The sequence below is a fragment of the Callorhinus ursinus genome, unplaced genomic scaffold (assembly GCF_003265705.2).
Source record: "Callorhinus ursinus isolate GAN/ISIS: 27379988/994484 unplaced genomic scaffold, GSC_fseal_2.0 scaffold59, whole genome shotgun sequence".
NCBI lineage: Eukaryota > Metazoa > Chordata > Mammalia > Carnivora > Otariidae > Callorhinus > Callorhinus ursinus.
Genome location: NW_027397121.1, coordinates 2,436,929 through 2,450,255, shown reverse-complemented (window position 1 = coordinate 2,450,255; position 13,327 = coordinate 2,436,929). Strand labels below are relative to the sequence as shown.

General features: G+C 39.0%; 1 protein-coding gene across 7 annotated transcripts in view; it reads right to left on the bottom strand.

Annotated features, from left to right (window-relative positions):
* The window catches only part of BTBD9 (BTB domain containing 9), a 431,450-nt gene that overhangs the window by 380,487 nt on the left and 37,636 nt on the right, over positions 1–13,327 (bottom strand). For all 7 annotated transcript variants that reach the window (XM_025862314.2, XM_073884880.1, XM_025862311.2 and 4 more), the window contains 3 exons: positions 7,990–8,201; positions 3,606–3,969; positions 2,315–2,579 (listed from right to left, as the gene is read on the bottom strand). In XM_025862314.2, the coding sequence (XP_025718099.2) occupies positions 2,315–2,579; positions 3,606–3,969; positions 7,990–8,174 (814 nt within the window). In that variant the 5' untranslated portion in view covers positions 8,175–8,201. The remainder of the gene's footprint in view (positions 1–2,314; positions 2,580–3,605; positions 3,970–7,989; positions 8,202–13,327) is intronic.

Below are 13,327 nucleotides of genomic sequence, written 5' to 3'. Positions count from 1 at the left end.
GTTTTCTCCCTACCTCTAATTCTTCTTTCTCTACCTTCAGCCCCCTGGCTACTGGTCTTCTCCAAGTCTCAGACTTTTACTTCCTTCTCTACACTCTACCCCAGGTCTCAACTCTTTCTTCACTAGCTCTGACTGCTTTCTAAACACCAATAACATGCTTCCACTGCTATCAGACATTTCTCTGTGCATTCATTCACAGCATCTATACAGCATCTTAAATGTTGAGGATACAAAGATCAATAGACCTTACAAAGATCATCTCTGCCTTCAGACCAAAGACAAGTTAACAAAAATGTTTAAAACAATGTGATCAATGTGATAATTCCTACACAGACATAGAGAGATGAGGAAGAACACAAATAATGATAATTTAACAACGGTTTCCTAGATTGAGTTCACAGACATTCTTTGCACACATTATTTCAACTAATTCTTATAACAATATGGAAACAATAGGAAATGTAGGACTAACTGTAAAATTCCTATGTAACTTAATACCAGGTCATACAATTAATAAGTGACTCATTCAGGATTTGAAGTCAAACTTGTCTGGCTCCAAAACCAATACTTTTTCTTCTATGCACAATGAAAAGAAATCTAAATCTGATGAGTCACGAGAGAAGTCCAGACTAAGGACACCCATTTAAGACCAATCAGTATTCAAGAGAATGTCTGAACACGGTCAAGGAAAAGATCACTCAGGGAAATGACTAACATGGGACAGAACTTGGTACTTAGATGTTCCAGAAACCCTCAAACTCAGTAAGTCTAAAATCAAGCTCAGCATCTTCAGAGAACTACTAAATTTCATTAATGCTAAGACACATGTTTTTTCAAATTTTAACATTTCTGAAATTGGGATATAGGCATGATGGTGTGTCAGGGTTTAACTGGCAATACTGTCTACTTTCTTAGTGGTACATAAAACAGTGGCACCTCAGAACTTCTGGTTTCTTAGATTTGATAAAATAAGGTAACTTCCTCCTAAACTTAATCCTCAAATTTAAATCCCTTAAACCACCAAGATCTATTTTTTTAGAATAATATCTCCTTTATACATACATACTTTCCCTTTTCCCTACCACCACTCTAGTTTATGGTTGTACCAACCCCATGCAGGTCAATACCCTCCTCGCTGGTCTCCCTGAACTGGTTTTCCCTATTCTAGATAATCAAGTACAGCACCATGGATCAAACTTTCAAAACCATCATCATAGTCATGCATCTCTACCTCTCGAAAATTAGCTTCTCATTGCGCATAAGCAAAATCCCAAGCTAGTTTGAAAGACTTCCACAATCTTGCCTGAACTGACCTTTATAGACGTCACTATTTATGAATGCTAGCCTTCTGCTCTAGTCTACCTCTTCTGTTCCTGATCCTTCAAATGCTCTACCTTGTCTGTCAAACGTAACCAGTCCTCCCCTTGGAACACACTCCACCCGATGCCACTCATCCAAGGTCAGGATTCACCTCAGGCTTCATAATCTCCATGAAATCTCCCTCAATCCTTCTAAGCCATATCTCTTCTGAAGTTCACAGCATGTGCTCACCTTTGACATGGTTGTACTTAACTTTTCATGGGAGTATATGTCTTGTTTCCACAAGGATATTAAAAGGATCAAAGGTGGAGACTCTATTTTGCATTTGCCCATCATAATTTAGTGGTTCATTACACAGCCGATCTACACAGGTCTGCCTCTCCTCTCCACATCTTTCTGTGTGATGCCGGGCAAGTTACTTAACCTCTCTGTGCTTCAGTTTCCTCATTTGTAAAATGGAGACAATAATGGTACCAACTTCAAAAGGCTGTTGTAAGAATTAAATGATCATGTAGAACTGTTATTGATACACACAAGCACTTTATAAGCACTTCATAATTGCTATTATTTTTATTAATAAGATCACATAAGTGTTGGAAATGTAACACAAGTGTTAGCTATTACTATTATTTAGAATCTCCATGCTCACAGTACCTAAAATAATAATAAGTACATAGCACATACTCAGTGCTGATTTGATGGAGAAGGTCTTAGCATGAGAAGAAGCTTTTCAGGAAGTGTCTATTTCTGATTTGCTAGGGAACAGCTGAAGAAATCTGTCCAGGAATGGCAAGAAATACCTATTTGGGAGTCTACAAAGGCTCAACAATCTCTGGGGGAATCAAGAGGAGAATAAAGGAAGCAGAGCTATATGTTCTTAGACCCACACATATCACATACACCTGCAACTAGAGTTTTGTAGCTCATTTTGTAGCTTAGACTGTCAGACGAGGGAGAAAACATCTTCATGAGATGAGGATAAACAGGTACTCACTGAGCATGCCTCTGTAATTGAGGTCCATATCCCGGCTCTCTGATCGAACTTTAATAGCATCCAGAATGGCATCGGGAGACAATAGTCCTGAAGGCCTCACAACGTTCAGAAGTTCAGTGAGGCTCATCAGAGGCAAACGCACAGCCTGCATGATTTCAGCATGATTCTCCTTTGAATTGTGCTTACACCAATTTAACAAGGCTAGGAAGATATCTTTCTCTGGGGCTGCAAATGAATCTCTTAATACGATGTTTAAAAGTGCTGTCTGAAAAGGATAAAAAAAAAATTCTAGTCATTACGGAGCTCAGCCATGTGCATGATCAATCAGCAAAACCTCACAGAACTGTGAGGATGACTTATATCTCAACAACTCTCTTCGACCGTCTTCTTTCTTTAATCTTTGTGCCATGTACTCTCTTGCCCATCATGGCTCCGTGAATAGCCATGGGCATCTAGTACCACTACATCAAATGTCTAGTCTTTCCCACACATGTGCACCTATCTTCAATAAAACAAGAAGAAAAATGGCAATGCGAGGAGCTGTCATTCCATGCAGGCTCTCCAGGAGAGCTTACATTTATAAGTCAGTAAGATACATCTGGCATTTAAAATTCGAAATCTTTTGTTCCACGGTATTATTGTACTCCCATATTTCTGGTTCTCAGATTTCCAGACTGACCTCCAGCAACACTGGGGCAACCCTCAAAGACCTTGCCTCCAAAAAATTAAGTAGGATAATAAGAATCATAGTTTACACTCAGGCCAAAATATGTAGCTTTTCAAATAGGTCTTCTCATTTGAAATATTCAGGTCCTCAGAAGAACATAAAGAGGGAAAGGAGAGACCAGGGTTCAGAGAAAGATTTGGGCAAAATAATGGTCTATTTTTTTGAGGCAGCAAAAAAAAAAAAGCAGTGACTTAAAACATCCAATGACACTTCAAATCTCCTTTATGAATTTTCCCTTTCACAATAAGGAGTTATTAGTTGCACCTCTCTGTTGGAGAGATATAAAACTAAAAAATAGTACATAACACCACAAAGGAACTTGACAGGCATCACTTGGAAAACACCACCCTGCATAGAATCTTAAAAAAGAAAACAAAAGCAATTTGTCTCTCTTTTATATGATCTACATAGAGTCTCAGTAGCCGGAGGCAGGTGGCTAGACAGACGACCTCTTCCAGACCGATGGTTTTTATTTTTTTATTCTTAGTCTATGGCTCTCTTCCTACCGCACGGATCTAAGTAACGCGCCACATGCCTGTAAAGTACTTGCAGACGTCGACACACCTTAGAGAGGGAGAGGAAGCCTTCACTGGAGAGCACCTCCTGAGCATTTCTGTCCATAAACATGCAGCACATGCAAGTTAACTTGGGAAGTGAGTAGAGGCTGGCAACATCAAAAGTCATGCAGACATTCTGAATGTTAAGTATGGTGCAGAGATACTCAGAGGTAGAATCCTCCAGCTCTGGAAATCCGTATTTATGAGCCAGGCTCAAAAAGTCCAGCAACACCTCCTCCTTCTCATCTGTCAGTGTTGCCCGCCCAGTGTAGATGTATTTAAGCAGCATCGTGAATGCTTCTGCAGTGGTGTCTTGGAGAGGGATTTCTGCTTCGGGCTGAGATTCTCGCATCCCACCATACAGTAATGCTCTGCACATGAGAGAAGAAATGCATGAGGAAAACCTCAAATAAGAGTTGCTACAATATTATGAAATCATGCTTATCAGCATCTTGCAAACATAAATTTGTTTAATGACACAAAGATTCAGGTGAAGAAATGCACAGTAATCATTTTAAATAGTTCTCTAAAGAAAGAAAAATAATTTATAAACTATTTTGGATTAATTCTATAAACAACTGGACTAATGAAATATCCTGAGAGCTCAAATATGTAATAAACATTCATTAAGTAGAAAGATGAAAGTGCTCTTTTGAAAGGAACAGTGAAACCCATATAAACATATTAAAGGTCAATAAGGCGGTTTAAAAAGTAAAACTCTGTAGGAAAAGATATAATCAGATAAAAACAATTATACCCAAACAGGTGCCATTCTCCCGTCTCAGACTGGCAGAAATTAAAAATCCTGTTAACTATTCAGTACTACAAAGGCAATGGAATAACAGGTTCCCTCATGCACCGCTTTGAGCCCATAAATAGGCACCCCTTTGGGGAAAGTAATGTAAGTAATTTCTATTCAAATCTAAAATGGGCATAGGGCATACCCTTCAACTCAGTAATCTCACTGTTAGGACTCAATTCTAGAGAAATAATACAGCAAAGTAAAGATACATGTATAAGAATACATAGTGAAACAACGGAGGGTGCCTGGGTAGCTCAGTCGGTTAAGCGTCTGCCTTCGGCTCAGGTCATGATCTCGGAGTCCTGGGATCGAGTCCCGCATTGGGCTTCCCGCTCAGCGGGGAGTCCCTGCTCAGCGGGGAGTCCGCTTCTCCCTCTGCCACTCCCCTTGCTTGTGCTTCCTTTCTCTCTCTGACAAATAAAGTCTTTAAAAAAAAAAAAAACAATGGAAACACTAAAAAAATCTTAAATGTCCATCAACAGAAACATAATTTTAAAATTTAAAAACGGATATATACTTCTGTGCAGCTATTACAGAGATCAATGTATACAGTCTTGGAAGATATCCAGGATATAGTATATGTAAGTCAAGTTGCAGACCCAGATGTGTTGCACGGGATTTGTTGCACCATATGTGTGTATGCACATAGGTATATAGAGAAGTATCTATTTATATTGAGAAAAATCAGGGGAAATTCATTTTACACTGTTAACAGAGGTTGTCTCTGGGGAGTGGGATTAGATGGCCGGGAGGGAAGGACTTCCATTTGTTACTTTATGAATTAAAAGTAAAATTGGGGATGGGATGGACTATGGATGATTTGACTTCTTTTTTCCTGTCTTTTCAGTATTTTTCAGATTAAAAAAAATCCTATTATTGCTTATCTGCTCATCTAAAAAATGAAAACCATACAATCCAGTCAGGTAATGAATTTGAACTTCTACCTCTATTACTGTAGGAAGAATAATATGAACCAATTAAACCTCCAATCCATCAGGAAAGAAAGGAGGACAAGGAAGGAGTATAGAAAAAGAAGAGTAAAAGTGAGAAAGAAAATGTGTAAAAGTGGGGCGCCTGGGTGGCTCAGTCGTTAAGCGTCTGCCTTCAGCTCAGGTCATGGTCTCAGGGTCCTGGGATCGAGCCCCGCGTCGGGCTCCCTGCTCAGCAGGAAGCCTGCTTCTCCTTCTCCCACTCCCCCTGCTTGTGTTCCCTCTCTCGCTGTCTCTCTCTCTGTTAAATAAATAAATAAAATCTTTAAAAAAAGTGTAAAAGTGAAAACAAGAGAATAAGGGGGCAAAAAGAGACTCCCCCTGCTCCTAAGATTCTAAGAGTAGGAATAGCATTTCAATGGTTCCCTCCATATCTGTTGGAATTCTTCCTACCCTCCTCCAGGCCTTGGCATTCCCGATGGCCTCCAGGCAATAGTTGAAACCATCCAGGCAAAGATTCACAAATATTCTGAGTATATTTCCTCACTGGGTTATACTGTGCCTAAAAACATCCTTGAAGGTTTTCATTAATCCAGACAGCATCCCACCACAACCTTAAAATTACTGGATTAAAATACTTTCCTAGGGAGATCTTGCCAAGGCTCACTCCCACTGCAGTGTGATCCATGGTATTTACCTAAATTCTCAGGGCTATAAAAGTAGTTTTGATGAGGCTCCCTTGGAACACTAAATATGAATCCCCAACCTGTGAAAAATTCCCTGCTGTACACGTAGTCTGTCCTCATCTGGGAAATGATAGGCTCTAGGACAACAATTAGGGAGGCTTCTCCTAACTTTCCTTTGCATATGAACAGTATCAGCAATGAGAATCTAAGAGAGCATTACCAATGACTCTGAGTTGAGCCTAGTGAGCCATCATATATTATAAATATTCAATATCCACAAAGAGACACCAAGAACAAGTTCAGTAAGTGAGGGAAGTATGTTCCATTCACTCAATATGATCTTCAAATTTCTAAAAGCACGTGAGTTTCTTTTGAGACTATACTGATCATCTAAAAGATATCCACACACAGTTGTCTCGAATTATTTTTGAAAAGAGGGAAGGTATATAATATTAACAAATATTAAACGTAAGGCTGAAGAGTTCTGACTTAATAAGGAATGGTCTCTAAAACGCTTTAACAATAATGAGTGGACCAAAAGTAAGAAAAGGGAAACACAAAAGGAAAAGTGTGCGGAGGACAGAGGCTGGTAACTAATAATGACCAGACCAAGGCAGGCTGCCTGGGTGGAGCTGACCACTAGCAGGGTGTGTAGGAGAGGGTCAGAGAGAACTCTTAGAAGATGCTCCTGGCTTCATCTACAGTGGCATTTTATATGTGCAAGATGGGATGTTCTAAAAATGTTTAAAAAGGGGGCACCTGGGTGGCTCAGTCGTTAAGTGTCTGCCTTCGGCTCAGGTCATGATCCCAGATTCCTGGGATCGAGCCCCGCATCGGGCTCACTCCTCAGCAGGAAGCCTGCTTCTCTCCCTCTCCCACTCCCCCTGCTTGTGTTCCTGCTCTCGCTATCTCTCTCTCTGTCAAATAAATAAATAAAATCTTTAAAAAATAAAAAAATAAAAATGTTTAAAATGTACTAAAAGAGTTCTAGCTGAATAGTAAATATTTCCGAAAGCCTCATCTCACTACAATGTGTGTGACTCCAGATATTGTTTTGTTGACTCGCTTAATTCTGATTGTAAAAATCAAGACTAGTTTTCACTAGAAGGTAAGTGAAATTTTCTCTAAGCCACTGGCTTTCAGGTTTTAGATATGAGTTTCCCAGGACAATCCATGATTTTATGCATAAGGACTCTATGGATTTATCAAAGATAAATTAGCACTCAGTCAATAATTCAGTGATGATTCCCTTTTAACAAATATTAGGTAAAATGTAGAGAAATTAGAGCTTAGCTTAACATTCATAACCCTGGAAGTTAAATGTTTGTGTGACAAACAATGGCTACGTAGAAGCAGGATTTTTTTTTTTTTATTTTTACATTAGTACATAAAGACTTCACTTAGTTTCAGTTATATATCTGCTTAGTTTTAGTTTTATATAACTAAAACTAAATCTCAGTAATTACTTAAATTCCCTTTAATTTGGGGTTGCCAAACTGCTTATCTCATTGGGTTACCTACAGGTCCTGGGCCTCAGTGGTCTGAAACCAAGAGGTAGACATGTTCACTATCAAGTCCAGAGGTCAGTCCACTTATACAACAAGAAGGCTTACTGCCAGCAAATCAGCCTAAGTTCCATCAGTCATCAGCTGTGAGCAGCAGGTGAGGGCCGTAAAAGATTAACCCTGAAAAATATTCTTGAGACCCTGAAAAAAATGGTTGATGAGGGACAGTCGAGCATGGGAAGCCTTCTCACCCTCTAATTCTCAGATGGCTCCTGAAGGAAAAGGTGATTTTAAATTAAAAAAGAAAAAAAACTAACAAAAAGTCTACAAATATGGAATTCTTGTAGAGGTTGAATTGAGAGATTGCAAGAATTTATTGTTATGCTTTGTTACATATTTTTCACAGAGGAGAAAAATACCAGTGTTTTCCACAAGTGACTTGAATCTTCAAAAAGTAATATACACTTACCGAAAATATTGGCACCTCGCTGCTAAAATTACCCTGTGGGCAGGAAAACGTTTCTTTTCCACAACAAATGTGACGTCGCCATATTCTTCCCCAATCAGCAAGGCACCAATATGTTCAGACAAAATGTGCACATGATCAATTTCCCCCACTGCAGTAAAGGGGCGAAGAGGATGGCTGTTACTCATTTTGTAGAACAGGTGATAGTCGTTGATCTAGGACATAAAGAAGGGATAAGAATTAGTGGGGGGAGCAAAGTACACTTAGAAAATCACATATCATAAACATAGCTAAGTAAGAATTTAAACTACTTTAAAACAAATCACATGAGAGAGACTGCATCATTACTTGCATCTTTATCAACCAATTTATTCTCGGAAGTAATTCAGCCTGACTCCATGAACTCCAGGCCCTTCAGTGTCTTATCACACTAGGAAAACAAACATGCCAGGTCTTCCAACACAAACAGCACTTGGAGCCATCATATTCTAGAAAATCGTGCCCAGTTACAGGTCCCCTATTTCTCAGTACCTCAGGAAGAGGAAAATCAACAACCAGAACTCCTCTTGTGGCACAGATCTATTTAATGAGGTTGGATATAACTATACCCAGGAGAGTCATCTGGGCATAGATCTAGACCTAAATCATAAGCAGAATAAACTAAATCATCAGATTCCAAATACCTTCAGAGGATTTCGTCTGAAAATATCTTAAATACTTTCCAAAAAATTATAATCTTCTAGAGTCACAAAAATAGCCTGACATTTATTAATGAAATCTTAACCCCCTGAAAAAAAAAATAACCCCAATATTTTTCTTAAGACTCTAACTTCTAATTCAAACTCGCAGCTCTGATATGAGGTTGCCTGTGCTTACCACAACATCATTACATTTCAACTCATTTACAGGCACTTCTTTGCTTTTGTATGCAATGCTCTTCTACAGATGTAACTAAAAATTGAAACATTAATTGAAACATGATTAACAGCCTTATATGTTAGAAAGGGGAGTTATATGTTAGAAAGGGGAGTTACGTCCTTGAAAGCTAAAAGTGGTCATATGCTTCAATCTCTCCAGTATTTGCAGGTACTGTTTTTTCAAGGGTAAGTAACCCAGCAAGTGGGTAGGAGCCTTCACTGGCATCTAGGTGCCCCAGGTGAAGACGTGGCTGACAGCTCAGAGGTGTGCCAGCTACCCCTTCATTGCTACGCCTCTACTGCACCAGAGACCAGGGGAACTGAGACAGATGTGCATTCTTCACTAGACCTCCACAGCTTCTTGAATTGTCCACTTGGACCACGATTAAAGCTTAAATCATTCTTAATCTTTAAACTTCCACATCTAGATCCATTATTAGCAAGGTGTACGAAAAATTTTATCCCTTTATCCCCAGAATCTGTAGTGAAATATCCTTTCAGTCCAGGTTCCCTAGTTCCTTGCTACTCCATGTCCACCCCCAACAGAGAGAGCAACAGCAAGGACTGTGACATAGAGGGACATGGAGCCTGAGTTAGGCAAGGAGACACCCACCCCAGGTAAGTGGACAAGCTCCTGGCCCCCTACAGAAGTAGCATCAAAGGGATAGCAGCATACTCCCCAAGGCAAATCCCTCTTCTTCAACTACAATCTCCATTTGAAAGCCTTAAAAACCGAATCATCTCCAGTCACCTGTGTAGAAAGACCAAACTCAGCTTAAGAGGATCTATTTAGGAATGTCAGCAAACAATGCATGATTCAATTGTTTAATGCATGATATAACAGTCTAACACAGGAGTTGGCAAACTTCCTGCAAAGGGTCAGATAGTAAATATTTTAGGCTTTGCAGGCTATATAGTCTCAGTATAGACCACTGGAGCCAAAAACAGACATAGACAATAAGTAAATCAATGAGCGTGGCTATATTCCAATAAAACTATTTACTGAAAAGGGATGGATTTAGCTCTCAGGACTATGGTTTGCCAAACCCTGCTCTAACATATCATCAAAGATTGGCTGTACTCTAGACAAAGGATCGGACTCTTTCTGGTTTTTGTTTTGGTTTCTGGCTGGGTTACCCAACTGATGTTCAAAATAACATGGTCATTTCCTGTGTCAGCCATGAAATTCTGAAATCTACTGGTGCCTGACTTCCAAACCTCATTCCTCTTCAACATGAACTCTCACATCACTATCCCATATTTCAGTGATGGTGCATGGCTCTAAACAAAAGACTCTTTCCCTGCCTGAAGGAATGCATTGCATATACCCAAGTGAATATACTGCTGGTATAATATTCTAAGCTTACAATTTCATCCAGGTCTTAAGTGAGACGAAATGACTCTTGATGAGAAATGATTGATTTTTGGTTAACTAGCTCAAAGGTGAATTCATAATTCTTCAACTGATACATAATAAACATCAATATTATATATATAAATATCTACCTTAATAGGTTCTCCAGATCTGTACTTAATACATACAACTTCATTTTGCTAAATTTACATTTTAATCATGTTTTTCCAATTGAAGATATAAAGTGAATATTGCCAGGTATAGAAAACAGCCAATTACTATGGGATAAATACAATTTTTATTGGCATATAGAAATAATTTTAATTAGACCAGTGATTGTCAACAAGCTTACACACACTGGAATCACATGCGGAGCTTTAAAAAAGGGGCAGAAAAAGACGCTTGCACCCCACACCAGAAATTGTGACTTAGTTGGCCTGGAATATGGAATCACTCTTCCCAAGTGATTCTAACGAGCACACTGAAAAGGAGCCACTGACTTAGACTCGGTTGTTGTAGTCACATACCTTATTCAGGTGCACAAATACACAAACAAAATATCCACTGAGAAAATACATTGAGGATTTGATTCCATTTTGAATCTTATCGCAAAGAGGCAAATGGTGCCAACAAAATTACCAAGGCCACAGCTCATAAGAAGAAAATATTTGAAAATACTTTTGCCAGATGCCAGAGCTTAACTACAAAGTAATAGTTGGGTCCACCCACCTGTATTTTAAAAAGCACGTTTTAGAAACACACATCAATAAAGTTAATTTTTTAAACCTACAACTTTAATTTGATAAATAAAATTGGAAAAAATGTTAAAGTTCATGGAATACAACTGTTTATTGACTTGTTTCTTAAGCTTTAAAACTTATTCTATCACTGTCAACATATGTGATCCTTGACAAATTTTCTAACTTCCATGAGATTGTTTCCACACCTGTAATGACATGGTCATAGATTTTTTTAAAGTTATGTTTTGTAACTCTGCCACTGACTTTCAATATCACTGTTTTGGCCTGACATATGAACTCTCCTGACTCAGCATATGATTGTACTCATGACTGTGATTTATTACAGTCAAAGAATACAAAGCAAAATTAGTAAAGGTTTTGAAAAAGCATATGGGGCAAAGTCTGAGAACCAGACATGAGCTGCCAAGGGTCCTCTTGCAGTGGAATTACATGGGATGTGCTTAATTCCCCCAGCAACAAGTTGTGACAACACATGTTGCCAACCAGGAAGCTTGTTGGAGACTCAATGCCCTGAGTGTTTATAATGCATGCTGTCACAATAGGTAGCCCCTATTCTAGACTCCCAGAAGGAAAGTAGTGTTCAACATAAACCACAGTATTTGCACAAACTGCTTAAGTGAGCCACTCAAATCCTTCTAAACTCTAAGTTTCCAACTAGATGCCAAATAAGGGCCAACCCTGCAAGCAGGACTTCCTAAAGATAGCAATTCAGTCCTGCTGTTAGCCATTTTCTGTATATTTCCAGAAACAATTAGAGGGTCTAATGATGTTAGCAAAAGCATTGAAAATAAGGAATCTAAGAGCCTATCTGATATACTTATTTAAATATCTTTGGTTTGGAGAGAGGAATACCGAAAAAACAGCCACTCTACCTGCCCAAATGTATTCCTGACCCCTGATCTCCCATTATGCCAGATGCAAATAGTTTTAGGGATGGTTTTCTTCAAAATTTCAAGGATAGAGACCACAGGGTATTATATGCAAACAATGAATCATGGAACACTACACCAAAAACTAATGATGTATGTGGCTGTCCAATTTTGCCAACACCATTTGTTGAATAGAATGTCTTTTTTCCAATGGACATTCTTTCCTGCTTTGATGAAGATTAGTTGACCATAGAGTTGAGGGTCCATTTCCAGGCTCTCTATTCTGTTCCATTGATCTATGTCTGTTTTTGTGCCAGTACCATACTGTCTTGATGATGACAGCTTTGTAATAGAGCTTGAAGTCTGGAATTGTGATGCCACCAGCTTTGCTTTTCTTTTTCAACATTCCTCTGGCTATTCGGGGTCTTTTCTGGTTCCATACAAATTTTAGGATTATTTGTTCTATTTCTTTGAAAAAAGTGGATGGTATTTTGATAGGGACTGCATTAAATGTGTAGATTGCTCTAGGTAGCATTGACATCTTCACAATATTTGTTCTTCCAATCTGGACCATTTCCTTACACCACACACAAAAATAGACTCCAAATGGTTGAAAGACCTAAATGTGAGGCAGGAGTCCATCAAAATCCTAAAGGAGAACACAGGCAGCAACCTCTTTGACCTCAGCCACAGCAACTTCTTCCTAGAAACATCGCCAAAGGCAAGGGAAGCAAGGGCAAAAATGAACTATTGGGACTTCATCAAGATAAAAAGCTTTTGCATAGCAAAAGAAACAGTCAAAAAAACCAAAAGACAACTGAAAGAATGGGAGAAGATATTTGCAAATGACATATCAGATAAAGGGCTAGTATCCAACATCTATAAAGAACTTATCAAACTCAACACCCAAAGAACAAATGATCCAATCAAGAAATGGGCAGAAGACATGAACAGACATTTTTCCAAAGAAGACATCCAAATGGCCAACAGACACATGAAAAAGTGCTCAACATCGCTCGGCATCAGGGAAATCCAAATCAAAACCTCAATGAGATACCACCTCACACCCGTCAGAATGGCTAAAATTAACAAGTCAGGAAATGACAGATGTTAGCGGGGATGCGGAGAAAGGGGAACTCTCCTGCACTGTTGGTGGGAATGCGAGCTGGTGCAGCCACTCTGGAAAACAGTATGGAGGTTCCTCAAAAAGTTGAAAATAGAGCTACTATACGACCCAGCAATCACACTACCGGGTATTTACCCCAAAGATACAAATGTAGGGATCCGAAGGGGTATGTGCACCCTGATGTTTATAGCAGCAATGTCCACAATAGCCAAACTGTGGAAAGAGCCAAGATATCCATCGACTGATGAATGGAAAAAGAAGATGTGGTGTATATATAAAATGGAATATTATGCAGCCATCAAAAGGAACGAAAT